This window comes from Oncorhynchus gorbuscha, linkage group LG02 (genome assembly GCF_021184085.1).
Source record: "Oncorhynchus gorbuscha isolate QuinsamMale2020 ecotype Even-year linkage group LG02, OgorEven_v1.0, whole genome shotgun sequence".
Taxonomy (NCBI): domain Eukaryota; kingdom Metazoa; phylum Chordata; class Actinopteri; order Salmoniformes; family Salmonidae; genus Oncorhynchus; species Oncorhynchus gorbuscha.
Genome location: NC_060174.1, coordinates 25,792,188 through 25,818,173, shown reverse-complemented (window position 1 = coordinate 25,818,173; position 25,986 = coordinate 25,792,188). Strand labels below are relative to the sequence as shown.

Below are 25,986 nucleotides of genomic sequence, written 5' to 3'. Positions count from 1 at the left end.
CTGTGTGCTTCCAGACATTGCCCAAGGCAGCTCGATCTCAGCATAGACACAAGCATTACAATGTTTTGGACCTTCATTGATGTCTTATCATTGTTGCACTACGGTGCATACATTTTGAGATGCATTAATCAATGTAAATATTAGTGTCAAAATTGAATGTCGACATATTTCAGCAGCACAAGTCTTATTTTATCATGAAATGCTTGATGTGCCCAAAATGTCTAACTATGTATTATTATTGCTTACATTGTCATTGTCTCCTGTCAGTATCTGCAGTCGAAGTTTATGTTTGAAATGGGAGGTCATCGACAGTGTTTCACAGACATACTGTTAGCAGACTAATATGGCTGGCTGGATAACCAAATCAGTGTTCTAGCAATATGACATTCTAACCAAAACCATATTCAACATTTCTAACCAAGTCATTAAGAAAATTGATTCCTTGTACCATCACAATCAACCCACCAAGATTTGAGTCATTTATTTGAGCTATGTACAGGTAACAATGAATTTCACAATGAACAGAAAAGAAAAATCACATCTCACCAATCTTTCCTCTTAACAGAAGTCACTAATTATAACCACTCTCTCTCTCCCATTCAAACACACACGCTCTCATTTTTAAATGTTAATTTCTCTTAGATAGATATGATATACTGGCTGTAGCTGTGCTGTTGTTGCGATTTGCAGTTGATACAATTATTTCGAAGACATTATCCTGTTTTATGCTTCTGGTGTGCTCTAGATCTCGTGGCTGGCGTCTTCAGGCAGGACAGAGGGTTTAGGGTCATATCATAACACTAATCTTTCTGGACCATCCCTCAGCTCACACACCTGTTCCCTACTCTGATCCTGGTTCCCTTGTACCCACAACCTAGTGTGAGGATAGGTACAGGTGGGCTCCCACAGTCCTGGAAGTGGGGCTAGATGATCAGAGAGTTCATATTCCTGTGATTAACAACAAAACTACTTGAATGAATGACTCTTCCTTCTCTATCCACCTTCCCTCACTCATTATGTGATTATTTTTCCCTTATTCCTGCCCGAATCCTTCGGTCTCCTCAATGGCAAACAGAAGTTTCTCTCGCAGTTGCTCCAGACTCTTGTAGGGTGGCAAGTCCAGGCGATTGAAGCTGTGTGAGTGATTGAGATGGAGAGAAAAGAGAGTGAGGGATCAGTTTGTGTTCAGTAGGGGTACACACATAGACACAAAACGAATTGATGTTATCATAGGACCGATAACAAACAATAAATCAACTATGGCAAAGGAATTCAGGAAAACATCAGTCTCACCAGGTGTGGCTTCTTGGAAGCCAAGTCTCCTTCCCCACCTTGTCTATACAGAATTTTTGAGGCCCATTACTCCCTAAGGGAAAAAGAGACTGTTAGATTCTTAGGCAAAAGACATTTGACAGTGAAAAAGGTGGTTACTGAATGGTGGCTGAACTGCACCTATGAGTTCAGCAAAGCCTCCGACTGGCAGACGGCATGTTCCTGTGACAAACTGGAGCAGGCGGATCCGCTTCTCATTGTCCATTTCCTTTACCACCTACATAATACACAGGTAAGAGTCATGACATGGGCAATACGTACACATAGGGAGACAGACAGTCACACAGAGACACACACAGCAGTAAAGGGAGGCCACTGTACTGTACCTGCCAGAACCAATGTATCTGCTTGCTGTTCTTGGTGTAGTGCCGATAGATGGTGTTCTTCTGCCAGTCACTGAGGTCTATCTCTTGCATCCCACATAGCATCAGCTGGAGGGAGGAATGAGAACATACCATTAACCCACAGTCACAGAAAGAAAATCTGCAACAAATAGTCCCCTCTACCAACTTAAGTCATTGTGAAATCTCCATAACCTATAACTCCGCCTATCTAACCGAGCACACTTCCTGCATTTTCTTCCAGCCTCATTACGTACCTCCAGCTCTTTCTCGTCAAAGTAGCGAAGCCACTCAAGAGGCACGACTTCATTGAAGCCATCCAAGAAGGCTTTGGTCTGCTCCTCCACTCCACGTGTGAACCGCCAGTCTGTCAGCAGACTGTAGAGAGACAGGGATGATAAAATAGCATTTTCTAGGCAACAAGGAAGGATATTAATTGACGTAAGTGTCAAGATGAAACAAGATGAATGCTAGTATGTGGCACACCAGTGACGGATAGCACAGTGACTGACAGAGACAGACAAGAGGGACAAAGTACTGATGGAGATGGCTGACCTGATGTACTCCTCCTTGTTCTCCGTGGTGACCAGCTCGTCCTCTCCGTCATCCTTCAGCTGGTGGGTGGACACCTTCCCCAGAATCTCCATATCCTGAGCAAAGTACAGCTCCACCCCACCCTCCTCCAGACTGTTATCTCTGTAGACAGATCACAGATGCATCGTAAACTTATTGAAGCTTTAAGCTGCACAAGTATGTCAAATGCTTCCATCACTCTTCACATACTTTTCAGATTCACACAATCACACAGACATAATGAAGGGGCGGAGTACTTACTTCACCCACATGATGGAGTTGTAAAACTCAGGGTCAATAGACTCCAAGTCTTTCAGAGTGGGTTTCTTGTTGAGCATACGCTTGTAGAACGGCAGAGTGAAGCCAGTATCGATGAACTTGCCATGGTACAGGGCCTAGAGGGAGAGGGTAGGAGAGTGGATGCAATAAGTACTACACCAAAACATGTCATAAATTTAATCTCTCTCCTGTGCTGATACACATAGATGAAGACACATTTAGCCTAACCACAGTAAAGTGATCACACACACACGCACCGTTTCAATACTAACAGAACGCACTCACAGAAGACACATACAAGTCTGTCTGTGTGTGGAGAAGATTGATTCAGTTAGTAGTGAAAAGGTGGATAAGAGGTGTGGTCTGTGTCCGGCAGTGAGGTCATGGGGGGAGGGGCTGTTGGTTTAGGGGCCTGTCTTTTCTGGATATTGCCACAGAGAGAGTTGGGTTTGGAAAGATGGCTGTTGCTTTAGGGGCCTGTCTTTTCTGAATATTGCCACAGAGAGAGTTGGGTTTGGAAAGATGGCTGTTGCTTTAGGGGCCTGTCTTTTCTGGATATTGCCACAGAGAGAGTTGGGTTTGGAAAGATGGCTGTTGCTTTAGGGGCCTGTCTTTTCTGGATATTGCCACAGAGAGAGTTGGGTTTGGAAAGATGGGCGGTGGGGGTGGGGAGGGTTCTATACTTGGTTTAGGAACACGGCTTTAAAACGATTTAGAGATTAATGAACACACACACAGACCATCATACACTGTGCTCTCCTCTCCTGTTCCTAAAAATCCTTCTGTGCAACACATCCTCATCATATGTTAAACTCTAACCATAACTATTGCTGTAGTTTACTTTTGTTGTTGCAAATCTGCACCAAATTTGCCAATTAAGCATCGCTCACCATGGCGATGAATCGCCCTATGAAACGGAAGTATGTGAGGTGGTCAGGGTTGATGGAGGAGGCGGGGTTGATCTGCAGGCAGTAGTTGTTCTTCCCAGCGTACTCAAACAGACAGTACATGGGGTTCAGCACCTCATGGGACAGCAGGAAGAACCACTCTCTGTATGGAGGAGAGACAGGGCAGTACACATCTATATCTATCAGAGGGACAGGAAATCTACCTATGTGTGAGGGGTACAGATTGTCACTTTTGACACTGCTTTTTTGTATTGTCTACAGAGTAGTACAGCATTAAATACATCTCATACATTACAAAATCACACATTTGACAACAACAATATGAGACATTCTGACAGCACAAAAAAGCATCACAGTGGCTATAATTTCTAAATAATCAGAATTGGGTCCAGTTTCTGCATACACTTGCTCATTAATAAACTAATGTAACTCAAAAGTAACTAATAAACTAATGAATAAAAGCACAATGTCAAATTCACAAATAATTCAATATGTTTACCAAAATCATAACATGGAGGACATTAGCTGTATGGCAGTTTCAACAAAAATATGTCATTTTAGATATTTGTAATGATTTATTGTGGTAATGACTTTTCCATTTATCACCATAGTAAGTGCTGTAATTTATGCTAACATTTTAAAATGTCACCTCTATAACCAAACTCCAAAATGGCTTCCAAATTTCCCGTTTCTATCTGCAAAATATGAAAGAGAAACTGCCACAATGAGGAATGGTCCAACCAACCAGGGTTTCTGGACATTTGACCGGCAACATTTACATTTACCGGACCCATATGCATTGGGTGTGTAATATGATTAGGTCATCCACCCATGGTGCTCAGAATGACAAATCACATTTTGATTATGGTAATTCATAAAAACAGAACATGCAAGTCGAGGATGGAAAGATGTGCATTACATTTACATTTAAGTCATTTAGCAGACGCTCTTATCCAGAGCGACTTACAAATTGGTGCATTCACCTTATGACATCCAGTGGAACAGTCACTTTACAATAGTGCATCTAAATCTTAAAGGGGGGGGTGAGAGGGAATACTTATCCTATCCTAGGTATGTGCAGTCCTTCTTACCGAATTCTGATGTGTATTTTGAAGATGTTAGAATAACTGTCCACATGTACTTTTCCTCAGCCAACAAGATGAGTAACAAACAGCTAAATCACTAGCCTATGTCAATCTACTATCCTCCATAGTACAAAAGTTGACCTATTCTATTGGTCAGCTTGTCAAGGGAGAAATAACCTATTTCAAACAGACTCTGGGACAGTTGTGGGAACGATAAATCCCAAATTCATACAACCAGTTGGCCTAGGCTACATAATATATATTTTTTAAAGCAATGAGTGATGCAACAGATCAGAACATTTAGCTTAAAATGTTGATAAACTATTATTTTTTCACATTATAAGCGCAGTAATGCACACAAGGCAGTAAGCTACCCGTGAATGTTCCTTCCATAATACAATTAGCAGGAAAACACCAAAACATCCATTAGAAATGCTGAAAGAGAGATCTAATAGGCTCATTTGAAGCAAGGTAAGACTCATAATATGTATTAAAACATTCACGTTTAAAACAATGAAATAAATGTTTTCAAAATGCATACTGCCTCCAACTCATTGCAAAGTGGTGTGTGATGCACTGATGAAGCCTGCCTTCCGTTGCCATTTGAGATGCTACAGCAGCAGCTCTCCAACTGTCTGACAGATGTTCAGCTCAAAGGCTCTGTATGCTGTACGCGTGTGATAACTAACGTATACACTGTACACGAGGCAATGTCATTCCAAGAAAATTGCAAATGAACCTATGGACTGATAAGCATGACCAGTCAAATGTATTTCCATCAATGAATAGGCTAAAAAACATTTTTTCCTCAATGGGATTTTTTCATCTTCTCCCAGGCAATTTTATTGATTGGATTTTACATTTACATTTACATTTAAGTCATTTAGCAGACACTCTTATCCAGAGCGACTTACAAATTGGGTAGGTTAGCAGTAAAACCTTGAAATCAGCCCTTGCTTTGACAGGAAGCCCGTGTAGGGAGGCTAGCACTGGAGTAATATGATCACATTTTTTTGGTTCTAGTCAGGATTCTAGCAGCCGTATTTAGCACTATTTTCAATATTTATAGATTTTTATCGGCCAAAAGCCAGCTATTACTGGCTAATGATAACCCTGCAACCAACACAGAGACATGACTGAAAGATTATTCAAAATCTTTACCTTTACACAGTCAGCACATGGACATACAAATATACATACTAACACACACAACACCATAAAGCACCACGAAGACAAGCAGTATAATGTAGAATATGAATGCATGTAGAGAATGAAGCCCCGGCCACCACCAAGCCCCTGACCTTTGCCCCCACGGCCGGCCAGCCAGTCCCGGGGGTCGTACCGGGGCTGTGCAGACACATCCAAACATCCCGTCCGTGGTTCTACCCTGTGGTAGAACAGCATGACGTAACCTACCATAGGGTAAAACCACTGGCGCGACACCGGAGACAGAGACACACGCAAACACAGACCACGTGGAGGAGCAGGAGGAGGAGCAGGAGGAGGAGCAGGAGGAACAAAGCCCGGGATCCCACCGCTGACACCAACCAGTGGTGGAAACACTGTCACAAGTCCACAAACACCAAAACACATACAGACAACAGATGACAGTGCAAGAGACAGGGAGTTGATAAATGATGGATGATGAATAATTAAGTGAGGAACACAGAGTAGACAAGGAATACTTATAGCTGAGGTAGGAGAAAGAAAGACAACTGTTGTAAGAGGCAGAAGGCCAGGCATGCAGGCAGTAGATGGCCATCTTACCTAGCAATGCCTCCATAATCAAGACCTTCCTCTCCCCTCATGATGATGTAGAGTCTTCTACGCAAGTCATATGGTTTCACATTCATGATCTGAGGAAAGAGGACAAAACACAAGCACATACATCACAACAAAGAAACTGCCACCCTACGATCCTATATTAGTTGTTAAAATACAAATAGTGGTACAAATGAATAGATAAACAACAGCAACCCTCATGCATGTTTAATTACATAACATTTAAAATAGAAATTCCTCAGCAGGGAAACCGACTCCACGTCATCCTTACCTGCTGAAATGAGTCCTCAAATAGAGTCTGTCTGGACACTGAGATTTTCACATGGCTGGGTAAGGCATTGGACTGGAGAGGCAGAGAGAAGTGTAAAAATCTATTTCCTCAATGCTAGACATTAGGCAAAGAGATCGAGTCGGCACAGTAGAAAATAACTTGGCTTGAGATAAGACCTTGTTCTCATAACAGAGGTCTGAGAAACGACTGTCAGCACTTACATGGCACAGGAAGCGGAACTGGTGATACTTCCACCTGAAGCTGCGATCATAGGCCCCGGGAGAACTACCAGTTCTCGACCTACAGAGAAACAAAAGGAGAGTCTTTTTTGCTGTACCAGCAAGAACTAAAGCCAGACTTCAAATGTGTGCATGTCAGGGGAGGGATATTGGAGCTGTACTGGGCAAAGACAGGCCTGTCATGGCTGTCCTGTGCACAAATGCTTTAGAGACAGGAAAATAGGCCCAGCTGTGGAGCTGCACAGTGAGGACTTTTGGCACTATTCTAAGGAGGTGGTCAGATCTGATGTGCAGCAGGAGCTGGGTTAAGCCCAGAGATGGAGGTATGCCTTGGTGTGCAGCTGTGTTAGTACAAGCTACACCACTTCACTACAGACATTCTGGATAAGTGCCTCGTCAGCAGAGCAAAAACTGAGGGCGAGAGACCGAGCAAGGAAGGGGAAATACGGAGGTTGAACGAAAGAGAGAGAGTGAGGCCTCTAATACTCGCTGATTCGCTTTGTTGAACGCTGCCAGGCCCAACTTGGTTTTGGTTAGGAAGTTTCAGACCACAGAGGCAACCCTTTGGCTACAGATATGGACTGCAGCAGTATCAAATGTAAAACATTTTAAGAACCCTCTATGGCCTCTCATCTAAAAATATAACACCAAGACCTTCATATGTTTCAATGTCAGCATGAACACTTGCTCTCTCTCAATCACACACATCCATATGTACACACAGACAGAGTCAGACAGCAGAGCAGTCTGCTTTGGATTTGATTTGTTGGCCCACATCTGTTCATTTTCCCTACTGTCTTTTTTGGAAGATGTCAAAATTAGGGCCATGCATCAAGGCAAAACACATGTGTTTATATTAGTGTGTGCTTGCTTGCATATGCGTGTACGTATATATATATATATATATATATAAATCCCCTTTCTTGTATCTAGGCTAGCTATCTATGCCCTAAAGATAGTAAACTTAAATTCGTTTAGGTTCAAACAAAAAAAAAGATGACAAAAGCAGGCTAAGAGAACCCTACATGCATCATCCCTGACAGAAAGGAGTCGTACAGTGCTTTTGTCAGGAGCTTTTATAAGGAAATGTAACTGCCCTTATCTGCAGATTAATATTTACCCTGACTCAAACCCGGGACGAGGGTCTTTAAAGCTGGTGGTGCGAGAGTTGTGATCCACAAAATATCGGACTCCCTCTGCGGTGTACTTCATTTCCCAGCCAGGGGGCAGGGGGGGTTCCTGGATCATCCTGTAACAGGGAGAGGGCAGTGAGCAGAGCCTAAACGGGAGGCTCCCCAAACTAGGCACACCTGTCCCCCCCCCGGCCCCGGCTCTGGCCCTGGTCTGGCCCCGGCTCTGGCCCCGGTCTGGCCCCGGCTCTGGCCCCGGCCCTTTCCCCGTCCCACTCGAAGCTCTCCCTGCCCACGACTCAGAACCTCGGAGCTCAGTGGTGATGATAATAAGACCACACGGATGTTATACAACATGAAAATATAAATACGAGTTCACTGAGGGGGTGGATGGGGGAGTGAATTAACTAAATGATGAATGAATAAAATGTTATGACTTTGTAAACTTATCTAAAAAATCCCTAATACAATTAAGATAAAGCGACCATCTACCATTACTGTAGTTTTGTTGTTCAATTTGATGTGAGGGGACAGCAATGCCATCCACACTAGTTCAGGGTTAGAGATGCCCGAGGCCTCTCTTTGACCAATTAGCTTACAATACTAATCTAAACCCCTCCCACACAGCTTAGAGGGCAGCCCTAGTGAGGTGACATGGCCTACTATGAGGTTGATACAGGACACTGTCCTATTCACCAATTATTGCAAAATATGAAGGATCTGTAAATTACGTCTATGATTATGATAACATGGTTGTGCTGCATAGTGTTGGGCCCTCGAGCTTGCAGTCCCTATCTTACACTAGTTCATGTAATATCAGTGAAAATATGGTCGCAATGTATGGTGACATTTCTCTGAGACACCTGTGTGTACAAACATGAACACGCACACACACGATGATACAGAACAAACACACACTCAAGCATGATCCCTCACACTTTCACAGTGGAGCAGACAGATTGGCTTACCCTTGGGTTCTTGGGTCCTCCCACTGTGTGGTCCGTGTGTTGTGGTTGACAAAATACACCCTCCCATTGTCCTGCCGTTTCTCTACAGGGACCAAGAGAAGTGGCTACAGTTAAAAACAGGATGGATCATCAGTGTATTCTTTTGTTACCTGACAGAGAGGCTGTACTGAGTGGGGACTTGGGACGTGTGAATAGTGAGTGAGAATCAGAGAGAAGAGGAGGAAAGAGAAAAAAAGGGTGGCTGAATTTCGCAAAGCTGATTGCAAACTGGTGCATCTGAGTGGCATTTCTCTCAAGCTTGTTCCAAAATACCTTTCTACAATCCACCTCAGCCTTTCTGACTTGGCTCTGGTGGAGACAGTGTTGGAGAAAGACGGGCCATGGGGCTCAGGGAGAATGTTGCAGAGGTGTAAAGGGCAAGAGCTAAACTGTGAGGGAAAGTAGAAGTATTATTTTATTTAAAAAAATATTTAACTAGGCAAGTCAGTTAAGAACAAATTCTTATTTACATTGACTGCCTACCAAAAAGCAAAAGGCCTCCTGCGGGGACGGGGGCTGGGATTGAAAATAAATGAAATCAAAAAGTATAGGACAAAACAGAAGAGGAGAGAAACAATTTGCTGATTAAATTTATATTTCTAGCAGTCGAGGAGCTAGACTAGTAGAAATATATATATATCTCTCCACCCCCACTCGCCTCTTTTAATGACAACATGGAAGATAACAACATGGTAACCATGTCAACTTCCTCAACCAAGAATGTGTGTAGAGTGTGGTGTGTGAGTTAATATGTTAACGTTTGTACATCTCTGTGTTGCTTTAGTTTCCTGACCATAGTTGGTGCCCCCTCCACCACCCCCCCCTCTCTCTCGCTCTCTCTCTTCACTCCCCACTCTCTCTCTTCACTCCCCACTCTCTCTCTTCACTCCCCACTCTCTCTCTTCACTCCCCACTCTCTCTCTTCACTCCCCACTCTCTCTCTTCACTCCCCACTCTCTCTCTTCACTCCCCTCTCTCTCTCTCTTCACTCCCCTCTCCATCTCGCTCTCTCTCTCTCACTCCCCTCTCCATCTCGCTCTCTCTCTCTTCACTCCCCTCTCCATCTCGCTCTCTCTCTCTTCACTCCCCTCTCCATCTCTCTCTCTCACTCCCCCCTCTTCTTCCTCCCCCCCGCTCTCTTCACTCCCCCTCTCTTCACTCCCCCTCTCTTCACTCCCCTCTCTCTTCACTCCCCCTCTCTCTCTCTCCTCTCTCTCTCTCTCTCTCTCTCTCTCTCTCTCTCTCTCTCTCTCTCTCTCTCTCTCTCTCTCCCCCCGCTCTCTCTCTCGCTCTCTCTCTCTCCCTCTCTCTCTCGCTCCACTCCCCCCGCTCTCTCTCTCCACTCCCCCGCTCTCTCTCTCTCTCTCTCTCCCCTCTCTCTCTTCTCCCCCCGCTCTCTCTCTCCACCCCCCGCTCCTCTCTCGCCCCACTCCCCCGCTCTCTCTCTCGCTCCACTCCCCCGCTCTCTCTCTCGCTTCACTCCCCCCGCTCTCTCTCTTCGCTCTCTCTCTCCCCTCCCCCGCTCTCTCTCTCGCTTCTCTCTCTCTCCCTCCCCCGCTCTCTCTCTCGCTCCCACTCCCCCCGCTCTCTCTCTCGCTTCCACTCCCCCCGCTCTCTCTCTCTCGCTCCCACTCCCCCCCCCCGCTCTCTCTCTCTCTCCCACTCCCCCCGCTCTCTCTCTCTCTCCCCCCGCTCTCTCTCTCTCCCCGCTCGCTCTCTCTCTCTCCCCCCCCGCTCTCTCTCTCTTCACTCCCTCCCCCGCTCTCTCTCTCTCTCCACTCCCCCCGCTCTCTCTCTCTCTCCACTCCCCCCGCTCTCTCTCTCTCTCTCACTCCCCCGCTCGCTCTCTCTCTCCACTCCCCCCGCTCGCTCTCTCTCTCCACTCCCCCCGCTCGCTCTCTCTCTCTCCACTCCCCCCGCTCTCTCTCTCTCTCCCCGCTCCCCCCCGCTCTCTCTCTCTCCTCCCCCGCTCGCTCTCTCTCTCCACTCCCCCGCTCGCTCTCTCTCCCTCCCCCGCTCTCTCTCTCCCCTCCCCCCCGCTCTCTCTCTCTCTCCACTCCCCCCTCTCTCTCTCCACTCCCCCCTCTCTCTCTCGCCCCTCCCCCCGCTCTCTCTCGCTCCTCCCCCCGCTCTCTCTCTCTCCCTCCCCCGCTCTCTCTCTCTCTCCCTCCCCCCCCGCTCGCTCTCTCTCTCCTCCCCCGCTCTCCCCCCCCTCCCCGCTCTCTCTCTCCCTCCCCCCCGCTCGCTCTCTCTCTCCCTCCCCCCGCTCTCTCTCTCTCCACTCCCCCGCTCGCTCTCTCTCTCCGCTCCCCCCCGCTCGCTCTCTCTCTCCCTCCCCCCGCTCGCTCTCTCTCTCTCCCCCGCTCTCCTCTCTCTCCCGCTCCCCTCCTCCCCCCCGCTCGCTCTCTCTCTCCGCTCCCCCCGCTCCTCTCCCGCTCCCCCCCTCTCTCTCTCCCACTCCCCCCGCTCGCTCTCTCTCTCCACTCCCCCCGCTCGCTCTCTCCCCCTCCCCCCGCTCTCTCTCTCTCTCCCCCCCCTCGCTCTCTCTCTCCTCCCCCCCGCTCGCTCTCTCTCTCCACTCCCCCGCTCTCTCTCTCTCCACTCCCCCGCTCGCTCTCTCTCTCCCACCCTCCCCCGCTCTCTCTCTCTCTCCGCTCCCCCCACGCTCGCTCTCTCTCTCCGCTCCCCCCCGCTCTCTCCCCACTCCCCTCGCTCTCTCTCTCCGCTCCCCCGCTCCCTCTCTCTCTCCCCCCCCGCTCGCTCTCTCTCCCCCCGCTCGCTCCCCTCCCACTCCCCCGCTCGCTCTCTCTCTCCACTCCCCCGCTCGCTCTCTCTCTCCACTCCCCCCGCTCGCTCTCTCTCTCCCACTCCCCCGCTCGCTCTCTCTCTCCCCCTCCCCCCGCTCGCTCTCTCTCTCCACTCCCCCGCTCGCTCTCTCTCTCCACTCCCCCTCGCTCTCTCTCTCCGCTCCCCCCGCTCTCTCTCTCCACTCCCCCGCTCCCCCGCTCCCCGCTCTCTCTCTCCACTCCCCCACTCTCGCTCTCCTCCCCCCCGCTCCGCCCCCCGCTCGCTCTCTCTCTCCACCCCCGCTCCCTCTCTCTCCACTCCCCCCGCTCGCTCTCTCTCCCACTCCCCCGCTCCCCCGCTCTCTCTCTCCACTCCCCCCCGCTCGCTCTCTCTCTCCCGCTCCCCCCGCTCGCTCTCTCTCCACTCCCCCGCTCCACTCCCCCCAGCTCTCTCTCTCTCCCCCCCAATCTCTCCTCCCACTCCCCCCGCTCGCTCTCTCTCTCCCTCCCCCGCTCGCTCTCTCTCTCCACTCCCCCCCTCCCCCGCTCGCTCTCTCTCTCCACTCCCCCCCTCTCGCTCTCCCCCCTCGCTCTCTCCACTCCCCCCCTCGCTCGCTCTCTCTCTCCACTCCCCCGCTCGCTCTCTCTCTCCACTCCCCCGCCGCTCGCTCTCCCCACGCTCGCTCTCTCTCTCCACTCCCCCCGCTCGCTCTCTCTCTCCACTCCCCCCCCGCTCTCTCTCTCCACTCCCCCCGCTCTCTCTCTCCACTCCCCCCGCTCTATCTCTCCACTCCCCCCCGCTCTCTCTCTCCACTCCCCCGCTCTCTCTCTCCACTCCCCCCGCTCTCTCTCTCAACTCCCCCCGCTCTCTCTCTCCACTCCCCCCGCTCTCTCTCTCCACTCCCCCGCTCTCTCTCTCCCACTCCCCCCGCTCTCTCTCTCCACTCCCCCCGCTCTCTCTCTCCACTCCCCCCGCTCTCTCTCTCCACTCCCCCGCTCTCTCTCTCCTCCCCCCGCTCTCTCTCTCAACTCCCCCGCTCTCTCTCTCAACTCCCCCCGCTCTCTCTCTCCCTCCCCCGCTCTCTCTCTCCACTCCCCCTCGCTCTCTCTCCACTCCCCCCACGCTCTCTCTCCACTCCCTCCGCTCTCTCCCTCTTCACTCCCCTCGCTCTCCCTCTTCACTCCCCTCGCTCTCCACCCCGCTCGCCTCACTCTCCACCCCCACTCGCCTCGCTCCACTCCCACTACCCTCTCTCCAATCCCACTCTCTGACATCTTGATCTCATTAGCAGACGTGTGTGGAGCGCGCAGGAACAGTAGCCCTCATGTTGCAACTTTTACGAGCCTGTTCATTTCCCCCTCTCCTTCACTTCCCTCCTGAATTCACTTCCCTCCTGAATTCATCTCCTTTATTTTACAGTTCCCGCGCTCCGTCAAGTCATTCTCTCCTTTTCCTTTCTCATGTTAAGAGTTTCTTTCAATCGACCCCCTCTTCTACGCCCCTCAGATGACATACAGAAATACATTACAGGAAATCCATAAAAATGTAAGTCCAAGGTATAATTGAGGCTTTTGCCTGCGATGCCGCAACATGTTGAAAACTAATCATGGTTAGAAAATAAGAGTGAGTGTGTATGTAAGTGATAAGTATGTTAAAATGGGAGATGGAGAGAAAAATGCCAATGACCATTACTTTTGAGTGTTTTGTGTATACATTGTATTATATTTGCGTGAGAATATATTGGAATGTATGAGAGTAGAGAGCTATAGGAATATATAAGCAGAGCATATTACAACCAATTCCTTGAGATTACACTTGATACAACAACTAATCAATAATAGCAGGGGAAAAACTGAAATCTACCACATTTCAATCAAATCATATGTTGTTGACCAATAACTAACTGTAAGGAGAGTTATGCTGAATGGAAAAATAAAGGGATCTTCAGCATGAGCTTCTATGATGAAGGACAAGGTTGTATATCACAGTGTATACAAGATAGTGAACATTACATCTGGGCCTACAGCGGCGTGTATCTGTAAGTCTGTGTGTGTGTGTTTGTGAGAAAGACAAACAAACCAACTCTCCCCCTTCAACACAAAAACAAAGTATTGTGCCCATGAAAGGCATTCAAGGCATCAGAACCCACTCTCATAACAAGTAGTGCAGGTGTCGATGTAGCCAATACCTCTCCTGCATCTCACTGGTTTCAGGTCCTGGGACCACCGGGGACCACTGACGGCTAGAGCCGGGACGATACCAGTATTGAGATACTCGTTAGTATTGTGGTGAGGAAATAAAACGAGAAGCGGATTTCACTTCTTTAGGAAAACAGCCCTGATGTTGGAAACAAACATTATGTTCTCATCCAGAGTAACATTTATTTATTTCCCAAGCTATAGCACACTATATTTTACAGCAGGTTTTACCAAAGAGTTTGGTCTACTTGGTGTTGAAATTTTTGCCATGGAAAAAACGTTGCGATACTGGTATCGTCACAGCCTTACCGAGGGCCACTGACTACAGGGCCTAGTATGAGTATGGTGAGAGGTGTAGATGAAGGTGTACTTACCCCATCCTGAAGGGAGCGCACCGAGAGGGTCATTTTCCACAGCAGGAGCACCAGACGACTGATGGATAAAGAGAGAGAATACGTTTCCAGTTAGGAATCTTTCCTCTCCTTCTTCCACCTTTCAGTCTTCTTCTCTCACGCTCTTCACTGCAGCGGCTCTGTGTGAAATTCTTCTGTCCGTACACAAAGCTCTCAACCAAGTTCTCAGACTGGTGTGAGGTAGAAAAAAAACTCAGAAAACCAAACATACAGGAAAAAAATAAATAATAAATGCAGCAAATGCCTCAAAACGCCACAGAAACCTCAAGTGTTTAACACCTCAAGTCTAGAGGAGCAGGAGCGAACAGAGTGGAGTGTCACAGGGAAGTCCAGTCTTTTTTGAGGGGTGATAAGGCGTACCCCAGAAGGCTGAGGTGACCTCTCCCATGCAGCTGGAACAGGAGACTGACAGAGAGCCTCAGACGCAGCTCGTATGCCTTCCAAAAACTACACGCTCAGGAGGAGAGAAAAAACAAACTGTTCCAATGAGCTCACTGGCTGGCCTTAAGACCCACCCCGGCTTCTACCCCCCCCCCTGCACCCCTCTCTACCCCCCCCACCACCCCCTCCCTACCCCACCAATCTGCAGAGGTCCTCCTCTTCTAGATATGCTGTGAAAGTAAGCAGGGAGGCGTGATGTCTGAGCGAACTGAGGGAACATTCATCCTTGTTCCAGACTGCCCACCCCCTCTGACAAAAGCACCTTTATTCACCCTGCACTGGAACCAGTGTGGTTTACTCAGCCTGTGCATACAGAGAGAAAGAAAGAGTGTGCCACTGTACGGAAAATGTGTATATAACAAATACTGATTGAATGTGTAAGAGATTGCATTTGATTCTGTGTGTGTGTGTGTGTGTGTGTGTGTGTGTGTGTGTGTGTGTGTGTGTGTGTGTGTGTGTGTGTGTGTGTGTGTGTGTGTGTGTGTGTGTGTGTGTGTGTGTGTGTGTGTGTGTGTGTGTGTGTGTGTGTGTGTGTGTGTGTGTGTGTGTGTGTGTGTGTGTGTGTGTGTGTGTGTGTGTGTGTGTGTGCATTTGCCACTGAGTGGAAAGATGTTTGTGAGGAGTTAGTGCACAGACTGTTGGTTCCATGACTGAGTATGAAAGCTGTACCTTTGGATGAAAATCTAATTTATGCATTCATTCTCCTCGCCTCAGGTCTGCAAAACTGCCCTCCAAGCAGTCCATGTGTCACTGAAGGTAACGCCACACAACTTCACTCAGCATTTCCCCAGAATAATCATACGGTGCCCCTTTATGAGAATTCATCATGGAAACTTTGAGAAGAACGGAAGGAATAATATAGTAAAGAGTGAAAGGAGGAGGACGATGCATGTGGGGTTAAAGGTCGTGTGTCACTCGATCTACAGCCAATCCATGTATGAGACCCACCCTTCTGTGTTTCTGTGACTAAAAAAGGTTAAAAAAAGAAGGAAATAAAGACATGACATCATCTGCTATGCCCTGACCATTCAGTTCCTCGCCAGAGGATGTGAAAGAGAGTTAGAGGAGGAGGAAAAGACAGGGAAAACAAGAGTGAAAAATTAAAAGCAAGCAGAGGGGGTGGTAAAAAGCGCGATAGCACATCTTTCTCCTTACTAAGATACTATATATGGTGATTGAGTGGTAAGTGGGTGATGTGAGTTGAGATATTATTCTTGATAAAAGTATTTGAATTGCAACAGACTCCTATCTCGCTTCAGGATGCTGAGAATTACAACAAAAAGGCCAGTTAGTCTCTAAACACTGAAAACCTTGCCAGAACCATATGAATGACCGGCACTATGAGTGGGAAAAGTCACATAGACCTACATTGCACACTAATTTAATTCCTCTAATGTTAGCGCTGGAAAAAAAGTCTTAAAAGAAGTTCACCCAAAGGGGCAAAACAATGGTAGTGGTGGAAGTAGGACCCCTGATAAAATGCTCAACAGTGACTAAAATACTCAAACTAGCTTAAACCAGGTTGTATTACAATGTGGTATTTTAGAAAGGTGTATAGAAGGTCCAATGCAGTCGTGTTAATCTCAATATCAAATAATGGCTGGGTAATAATACCAATTAAGTATCTTAAATGTGATAGCTTTCAATTAAAATGGTCAAAAGGAAACCAAAATAGCTTCTTAGCAATGGGCAATTTCTCAGGCAAAAACATTTCAAGGACTGTCTGTGAGTGTTCTGAGTGGGGAGGGGAAAACTGAACATTAGCTGTTATTCGCAGAGAGGTTTGGAACTCTTTCTTATTGGTCTATTAACTATACTGAACAGAAAAATAAACGCAACATGTAAAGTGTTGGTCCCATGTTTCATGACCTGAAATAAAAGATCCCAGAAATGTTCCTCAAAAAGTGATATTTCTCTTAAATAGTGAGCACAAATCTGTTAGGGAGCATTTCTCCTTTGCCATGATAATCCATCCACCTGACTGGTGTGGCATGATCATTACACAGGTGCACCATGTGCTAGGAACAATAAAAGGCCACTCTAAAATGTGCAGTTTTGTCACACAACACAACTCTAGAGCTCTGTCAGAGTGACCATCGGGCTGTTGGTCACCTCCATGACCAAAGCCCTTCTCCTCCAATTGCTCAGTTTGGCCAGGCAGCCAGCTCTAGGAAGTCTTGGTTGTTCAAACTTCTTCCATTTAATAATGATGGAGGCTACTGTGTTCTTGGGGACCTTCAATGCTGCAGGCATTTTTTGGAAACAGGATGCAAGATGGAAACAGGATGCACCTGAGCTCAATTTCGAGTCTCATAGCAAAGGGTCTGAATACTTACGTAAATTAAGTATTTCTGTTTTTTGTTTTTGCTAAAAATGTCTAAAAAACACTTTTCGTTTTGTCATTACGGGGTATTGTGTATAGATTGATTTATTTCAGTTAATCCATTTTAGAATAAGGCTGTAACGCAACGAAATGTGAAAAAAGTCAAGGGGTCTGAATACTTTCCAAAGGCACTGTATATCCATTATTTAGCTGGAATGGAATCTTTGTATAGCGTATATTTGACTGTGCTACGTGGGTGTCTCACCTAGCTAATTTAAGATGAATGCACTAAGTGTAAGTCGCTCTGGATAAAAGCATCAGCTAAATGTCAAATGTAAATGTTTTACACACAGATCTCATATTACTGTATAATTTTTTTTAAATAACAATATTGATGTCACAAATGTATTATTTGTACAGTTATTTATAAAAATGTTTAGTTATTTGTATTTATTTTACATTTGACTGTGTAACACCTAGCAGTACTACTTCATTCTCTGAGAGTGAGCCAGATATATAGCGTTTTGCAAAACAACATGATTACTTGTCTCTCTAAAACGATAGATTTCAAACAAATACATGTCTGACATGGAAAAACCCCATGCCATGATTAGAAAGTGAAAAAACACCACATCTCTTTCATAAGTCCTTTAAACAATAAACGCTCATTTACCAACATTTCTCCAAATGGATATATAGTGTTTTGGAAAGAAACTTCATATATCAGCAACATACCACCCTGTATCCCACTGCTAGCTTGCTTCAGAAGCTAAGCGGGTCCATCCTGGATGGGAGAACAGATTCTGCTGGAAGTGTTGGAGGGCCAGTAGAGTTCACTTTTCCCTGTAGTCTAAGGAGATCCCAATGCCCCAGTGAAGGGGACAATGCCCTGCATAGGGTGTAGACCTTCAGATGGGACGTTAAACGGGTTTCCTGACTCTATGTGGTAATTAAATATCCCATAGAACATATTGTAGGCCTCTTGAGTGGCACAATGTTTTAAGGCAGTGCTAACTGTGCCACTAGAGATTCTGGTTCCAATCCAGTGGTCTAAGGCAGTGCTAACTGTGCCACTAGAGATTCTGGTTCCAATCCAGTGGTCTAAGGCAGTGCTAACTGTGCCACCAGAGATTCTGGTTCCAATCCAGTGGTCTAAGGCAGTGCTAACTGTGCCACCAGAGATTCTGGTTCCAATCCAGTGGTCTAAGGCAGTGCTAACTGTGCCACCAGAGATTCTGGTTCCAATCCAGTGGTCTAAGGCAGTGCTAACTGTGCCACCAGAGATTCTGGTTCCAATCCAGTGGTCTAAGGCAGTGCTAACTGTGCCACCAGAGATTCTGGTTCCAATCCAGTGGTCTAAGGCAGTGCTAACTGTGCCACTAGAGATTCTGGTTCCAATCCAGTGGTCTAAGGCAGTGCTAACTGTGCCACTAGAGATTCTGGTTCCAATCCAGTTGTCTAAGGCAGTGCTAACTGTGCCACTAGAGATTCTGGTTCCAATCCAGTTGTCTAAGGCAGTGCTAACTGTGCCACTAGAGATTCTGGTTCCAATCCAGTGGTCTAAGGCAGTGCTAACTGTGCCACTAGAGATTCTGGTTCCAATCCAGTGGTCTAAGGCAGTGCTAACTGTGCCACCAGAGATTCTGGTTCCAATCCAGTGGTCTAAGGCAGTGCTAACTGTGCCACCAGAGATTCTGGTTCCAATCCAGTGGTCTAAGGCAATGCTAACTGTGCCACTAGAGATTCTTGTTCCAATGGGGATGTTAACCCTGGTGTAATGGCTTCATGCCCACCCTGGTCCCATTCCACCATGGCCACCTAATCACTCCTATTGGGCATATATCACTCTCCACCTGACAGCTGGTAAGTGTTCTGGCACAAAAATGATTGCCGTGCATCACCGTGGTGGATGAGGTGAGTTTCCCCCCTACTCTGTAAAGTGCTTTGAATACCTCAGTTAGCAGAAATGCACTATATAAATACAATCAATTATTACATATAAAACAGGAAAAATCACATTTTGACTGCTTTGGGCCTTTAAGTAGGTAGTTGAGTACTGAGACAATGGACCAGTTCCAGTGGTGTTGCTGCATGAGCCCCTCTCAGTGAGAATGGACAGAGCGAATAAGAAGCAGGAGGTAGAAAAGGGGGAATTTTGGAGGCAGAAACAGCAGTCAATGACTGACTGCTCTTTGTGTTATGTACTGTGTGTTATGTACTTAATCTATGCCTTGGTGTGTACTGTGTCACATAGTTGTTCGTGTGTGTGTGTGTGTGTGTGTGTGTGTGTGTGTGTGTGTGTGTGTGTGTGTGTGTGTGTGTGTGTGTGTGTGTGTGTGTGTGTGTGTGTGTGTGTGTGTGTGTGTGTGTGTGTGTGTGTGTGTGTGTGTGTGTGTGTGTGTGTGTGTGTGTGAGCGATGAGCGAGCAAGCATGTGTGCTCTCAGAGCTGTAATGTTCGGAGTCAGGTTTGATATTTCTGCCTTAGCACGTGACAATGAGCAGGGTCAGGGGCCAGTCTACTTTAAATCGACCATGACATTATAATGGGCTCAGCTCACAAACGCACCAGCACATATATGCAACATTCTCGAACCTGGTAACATTTGATACAAAGTAACAGAATGCAAGTGAATGATCTCTCTCAAATGACGAGCAAAGCTAAAAGTATAGTATAGACTAAACGTGCTCTTATCTGGCCATGGAGGGGGGTGAGTGACGTCAGAGTCCCAAGCAGCCAGCTGATCACCCCCCCCCCCCCGGAATTCCAAAACGGAATCCGCCTATCAGCAGCAGCAGACCTGCCAGCTAGTTCTCAGGGACTCATGGTTACTCATGATCAATGAGGTGGATGTTATTTTGAAAAGAGGTTCAGAATTAGCTTGTCGAGCAGACTGGGTGTGTGGGAGCTGGGAGGTTTTAATAGAAACCAATGAGAGTTTCAGCTCATTTCAGTAATTTGATGTACCATGGAACGCCCATTTCAGATTCAGAATGCTTTATTATTTTTACCTCAACAAATGCCCTTCTGTACCCTTGTGTTTTACCCATAATTCTATGCTGAGGGGAAGCTTTTAGAGGGCCACACCTAAAGGGGCTAAATAAGTAGTACAGACAGTACAGTAGTTCTATGTTGAGTTACCTGGTAGAGGAACCTCTGGCTGAACTGGTGCATTGCCCCTTGGAGCTGGTTGCGCTGGGACTGCCACTGCTCATAGTTCCGGACTGATTCTTCTGTGGGCCGCTGCCACGTGGTGGTTCTGGTGTTGTGGTCCACATAGTAGAACCTGCCTCGCTGGTCCACACGCTTCTCCCAACTGTACAGGGACAGAGAGAGAGAGAAGTGAGACTCATTCAAATGTACAAACGGACATACACACACAGCCATATATAATTATGGACATAGACAAGCTAGGATATGCAAACACAAGATTAAGATATGCATTATCCCACAGAAACACATGTAAATCAACACAAGCACATTCCCAGTTCAGTACAGTTGTGTTTTATTATGTGTGCAGGCTGCTGCTCTCATATCTCTGACTAAACCAGAACAGTATTTGGAAGACAAAACAGCAAATACTTCTGTATGCTAACACACACACAGCTCTGAAATTCCTCAAAAAGGAACTTTGAGAGACGCAATATAACATCCCTCCTGCTGTTTCCCTGGGACCCTGTTCCCTGTGCTGCTGTTTCCTGGGAGTACTGTGGCTCCTATATCCTATAGCTGCTGTTTCCCAGAGCAGTACTGTGGCTCCTATATGCTACAGGGACCCTCCTATGATAACAGTACTGTGGCTCCTATGTCCTATAGAGCAGTACTGTGGCTCCTATATCCTACAGAACAGTACTGTGGCTCCTATATCCTATAGAGCAGGACTGTGGCTCCTATAGCCTATAGAGCAGGACTGTGGCTCCTATATCCTATAGAGCAGGACTGTGGCTCCTATATCCTACAGAACAGTACTGTGGCTCCTATATCCTATAGAGCAGTACTGTGGCTCCTATATCCTATAGAGCAGTACTGTGGCTCCTATATCCTACAGAGCAGTACTGTGGCTCCTATATCCTACAGAACAGTACTGTGGCTCCTATATCCTATAGAGCAGTACTGTGGCTCCTATATCCTATAGAGCAGGACTGTGGCTCCTATATCCTATAGAGCAGTACTGTGGCTCCTATATCCTACAGAACAGTACTGTGGCTCCTATATCCTACAGAACAGTACTGTGGCTCCTATATCCTACAGAACAGTACTGTGGCTCCTATATCCTACAGAACAGTACTGTGGCTCCTATATCCTACAGAACAGTACAGTGGCTCCTATAACCTACAGAACAGTACTGTGGCTCCTATATCCTACAGAACAGTACTGTGGCTCCTATGTCCTATAGAACAGTACTGTGGCTCCTATGTCCTACAGAACAGTACTGTGGCTCCTATATCCTACAGAACAGTACTGTGGCTCCTATATCCTACAGAACAGTACTGTGGCTCCTATATCCTACAGAGCAGTACTGTGGCTCCTATATCCTACAGAGCAGTACTGTGGCTCCTATATCCTACAGAGCAGTACTGTGGCTCCTATATCTCACAGAGCAGTACGGTGACTCCTATATCCCACAGAGCAGTACGTGGCTCCTATATCCCACAGAGCAGTACTGTGGCTCCTATATCCCACAGAGCAGTACTGTGGCTCCTATATCCCACAGAGCAGTACTGTGGCTCCTATATCCCACAGAGCAGTACTGTGGCTCCTATATCCCACAGAGCAGTACTGTGGCTCCTATATCCCACAGAGCAGTACCGTGGCTCCTATATCCCACAGAGCAGTACTGTGGCTCCTATGTCCCACAGAGCAGTACTGTGGCTCCTATATCCTACAGAGCAGTACTGTGGCTCCTATATCCTACAGAGCAGAACTATGGCTCCTATATCCTACAGAGCAGAACTATGGCTCCTATATCCTACAGAGCAGTACTGTGGCTCCCATACTGTCAGGAACATGAGAGCAGTTAAACCCCTACGCTGCTAGAAAAAGAGCTCAGCTCAAAACCCATTAATGCAGGCCCACAGCACGCCTTTCATCTGAGCTGCACTAAGGTTGGAGGTTGGGTGTGTGGCAGCGCCATGCTAACTCAGACCAGGTACGTGTACCAAGCACTAAGCACTAAACCCAGCAGCTGTAGTCAGAACCAGCCCAGCCTCCGAGAGGCGAGACGCTAATTGAGCCTCATATGGGTCCAGAATAGCGCTGCATACATGTGCTCTTTCTAAGAAAGGACTTTTGTTCTCCAGACCGTTCCCTTCTGTGGAAAAAGTGAGACGGGGCAGGAGTGAGCTTTACCTCAAACAGGCTTCTCACACAGCGCAAATGAAAATCAATAAATATTCACTGAAATAAAATGGCAATAAAAGGCTCTGGTACCGCCACAAGAGAGAGCTGGGTTCCGCAGCACACAGTGAGAAACACCACTGGAAATCAACAGAGACTCAAACAATCAGTGCTGGTGATTCATAGCCTGTTAAAGAGATGAGAGACCAAATGGCCAAACACATAAAACACACACTAACAGACCTGACACACTACTATTGTAAGAAAATGACTCCTCTAAATGGATAGGATAGTCTAAGTTGGGGTGGGGAGTGGCACAAACCAATTATTCAGTAATTTATCATATTTAATGGAGTCAGCTTCTTCCAGCCAGAAAAAATAAGACTAGTCTCAGTTCATTTGACTGTCCAGAGTCAGACCCCCAGGAATGTTACTGTGCTGTGAATGAGTCTGCCACTCCCTGACTGTGGGTCCACTTCACACCCCAACACCACCCTGCTAGGATCCTCCAGCTCTGTATGTTTATATAGGCAGCAGTCTGAGTTAAGGAGAAACATGCAGGGAATGTTCACGAGTGGACACGATCTCCCCTTCACAGAGAGAGATACTGGAAATTGGTAATGTGAACATGTTCCCATGACAACAAAGCCCTTGAATTGAAATATATATTCCCATCATGCACTGGGCTGGTTAACTGTCAGCACCCTCCTTTGATGGTAGGAAGTGTGAGATAAAGAGAGGAAGAGGGGGAAGAAGTCAAAGTATGTAGGCTGACTGACCCAGGTGGAAGTGGTCTTTCCCAGGTGGTGGTCTTTGTGTTGTGGTCCACATAGTACACCCTGCCATGGGGCAGAACTCGTTGCTCCCAGCTGAGAGGCAGAGAGAGAGCGAGAGAGCGAGAGAGAGAGGCAGAGAGAGAGAGAGAGAGAGGCAGAGAGAGAGAGAGAGAGAGGCAGAGAGAGAGAGAGAGAGAGAGAGAGCAGAGAGAGAGAGAGAGAGAGAGAAGCAGAGAGAGAGAGAGAGAGAGAGAGAGAGAGAGAGAGAGAGAGGCAGAGAGAGAGAGAGAGGCAGAGAGAGAGAGAGAGAGAGAGAGAGGCAGAGAGAGAGAGGCAGAGAGAGAGAGAGAAAGGCAGAGAGAGAGAGAGAGAGAGAGGCAGAGAGAGAGAGAGAGAAAGGCAGAGAGAGAGAGAGAGGCATGTTAGGTCAGTGAAGTTACATGTGAGGAGATGCCAATCAGACACGCACAAGCACCGACACGCAAACTCTTACCCAGTGGGTAGTAACTCTGGAACCGGCTCTGTGGCAGTGGTTGGGTTGGCGGTGTCTGGGTTAGCTCCAGCAGGGGGTGCCTCTGTAGGAGGAGGGAGGATTGTGCCGTCTAGCCCAGGACAGGGGCTGCTGCTGCTGGGGGCTGGGGACCGGGCCGGCGGGGAGGATGGTGGGGGTGTATGACGAGTCAGGCTGCTACGGCCATTCTCCAGCCCATTGGCAGTCAGCTCAACTTTACCTTTGGGGTAGGGCAGGTAAAGGAGTTGATTGACCCACACTGGGAAAAAATGTATCAATTCTAGTGTCAAGTGAATGGAGAGTGACAGAAAAATAGTTTCATGTCCCCAAGGTTATAGTACCTGCACTCCCAGGGCTGCTGTGAGAGTTCTTGGCCGAGTAGTTGCGACCAGAAGCCCCAGGACTCTGCTCCTCACTTGGCTCTCCATTAGCCAGAGCGACCCCCGGGGAACCCCCTTGCGAATCCTCTGCAGAGTGTCTGTGAGTCCTGACCAGAACACGTACACAGACACAGGGGAGGGGTCAGGATCAATCACACCACATAAAATTAAATTCTCTTCATCTCCTAAAATGGACAGAATGTAGATTTGCGATGTAAAGCTAAGCTATTGATGTAAATGTTAATATAAAATATGTTTGCAGCTGAAACTTTGGAGTAGAATAAAGAAAATGTTTGATACTTTGACTTGAAAATGTTGAAAAAGCAGCTCAACACATCTCACACACAGGCGGCAGGGCATTCATACACACGAACAAAGAAGAGTCAGTGTGAGAACTTTCCCTCTCCAAATATACTCATATTTTCCTAAAGCTAAATATAGGTTATTTCCTACAAGTGCTTTTATACAATGAAAACATGTTGGTTTTTACCCCCCAGACATCAGAATGCTGAGTACAAAGTTGTATCATTATCAATGGAAACTTGAGTAAGGTTCTGAAAAGTTGTCTATTCACAGTGAGTTTTTCCCCCCACCAACTACCTATACTAAAAGTGGGACAGAAGAACAGTAATTTGGAAAAGGACAGGAGAACATATAAACATTTTGGCTTTTTCCCCATTGGGAAAGGGGGGGGGGTACATGCTTCTCATCATGGGAGAATACAGAAGCACCAAAAAACGTAGCATAGAACTCTGCACTTCTCTCTACACCTCCCTTTCTACTCCTCTCTTTAGGGACAGGTGGATGGAGCCATTGAATGGTGTTCCAAACAAAAAGGTCCACAGCAATGCCCTCTAATGTTTTCAGGGAAATACCATACATCTGTGTGTTGCAGTATAGCAGTGTCTCACACTTGGCATGCTCATTATCTGGAACTTATCATTGGTCTGAATAAGGCATCTCTGTGTTGGATCACTGCATTGACCATTTCCCTCAAAGGAGTATATTTGTGTTTTAAATAAGACTTCGGAGAGGCCGTGTGTGTACAAGGGACTAGAGAAACGTATAGTAAATCTCTATACATCCAAACTGTGAAATGAGTGAATCTATTTGTGTCAAATAGTTTGTTCATACAACCTGTATTCTATAGGGGTATGAATCGAGTACAAATAGCTCAAGTATTTGTATGTTTGTTCGTTCTCACCTGCCGCGGGGACTGCAGGCTGTACTGGAGGTTTCCTCACTCTGGGTCCTGCGTAGGTTTGATCTGTCCGACTGCAGTATCTCTGTACAAACAGGACAAAGGACACACCATCAATACACCAAACTTCATTATAACCATTAGTAAGAAAATAATATATACCATCCAATGTCTATAGAGAATAACAAAAATCACAGAACACTTGATGGTTACGGTTTCAAGAGACCAATTTTCACTGCTATAGAATGTGGTCGTGGACTGAATGAGTGTGTTCATTCCCTGCCCTGACTGAAACCACAGCCCAATAACATGCCTTTCATTATAAAACAGGGACACATAATAGGAGTGGGCCACGAACTGCAGTAACTAACCACCAAGAAATCAGTATATGTGACAAAACAAGAAAGTATAGTGTGTAGAGAATCACTGTACCATCTAAAACGCTGTAAACTATACTTTACATAACCCCTAATATCGTATTTTCAGCTGGTGTACAAAAAAAGAGACGCAAAAAAATAAATACAATTTAAAAAAACTGAAGGACGGGAAGCATAAAAACCGCACACATAAAACAGATCTACCACTTCTTAGACTTGCTATCGATGCGAACGACAGATCTATAACTAACATTTCTATGTGAATTTGGTCGGATCGGCCAAAAAGTCACATATTG

At 46.8% G+C, this 25,986-nt stretch overlaps 1 protein-coding gene across 2 annotated transcripts in view; it reads right to left on the bottom strand.

Annotated features, from left to right (window-relative positions):
• Nucleotides 1-465: 465 nt before the first annotated feature.
• The window catches only part of LOC123999927 (NEDD4-like E3 ubiquitin-protein ligase WWP2), a 42,746-nt gene continuing 17,225 nt past the window's right edge, over nucleotides 466-25,986 (bottom strand). Inside the window, exons 6-24 of one of the 2 annotated variants that reach the window (XM_046305970.1) lie at nucleotides 25,317-25,398; nucleotides 24,074-24,219; nucleotides 23,715-23,952; nucleotides 23,225-23,314; nucleotides 20,250-20,424; nucleotides 14,307-14,364; nucleotides 8,909-8,990; nucleotides 7,931-8,059; nucleotides 6,793-6,871; nucleotides 6,572-6,643; nucleotides 6,286-6,374; nucleotides 3,416-3,575; nucleotides 2,508-2,641; nucleotides 2,229-2,369; nucleotides 1,931-2,051; nucleotides 1,659-1,763; nucleotides 1,453-1,549; nucleotides 1,294-1,366; nucleotides 466-1,133 (exon numbers count right to left, since the gene is read on the bottom strand). In XM_046305970.1, coding sequence (XP_046161926.1) covers nucleotides 1,034-1,133; nucleotides 1,294-1,366; nucleotides 1,453-1,549; nucleotides 1,659-1,763; nucleotides 1,931-2,051; nucleotides 2,229-2,369; nucleotides 2,508-2,641; nucleotides 3,416-3,575; nucleotides 6,286-6,374; nucleotides 6,572-6,643; nucleotides 6,793-6,871; nucleotides 7,931-8,059; nucleotides 8,909-8,990; nucleotides 14,307-14,364; nucleotides 20,250-20,424; nucleotides 23,225-23,314; nucleotides 23,715-23,952; nucleotides 24,074-24,219; nucleotides 25,317-25,398 — 2,171 coding nt within the window. In that variant the 3' untranslated portion in view covers nucleotides 466-1,033. The remainder of the gene's footprint in view (nucleotides 1,134-1,293; nucleotides 1,367-1,452; nucleotides 1,550-1,658; nucleotides 1,764-1,930; nucleotides 2,052-2,228; nucleotides 2,370-2,507; nucleotides 2,642-3,415; nucleotides 3,576-6,285; nucleotides 6,375-6,571; nucleotides 6,644-6,792; nucleotides 6,872-7,930; nucleotides 8,060-8,908; nucleotides 8,991-14,306; nucleotides 14,365-20,249; nucleotides 20,425-23,224; nucleotides 23,315-23,714; nucleotides 23,953-24,073; nucleotides 24,220-25,316; nucleotides 25,399-25,986) is intronic. The other variant, XM_046305979.1, reaches the window with a different exon arrangement.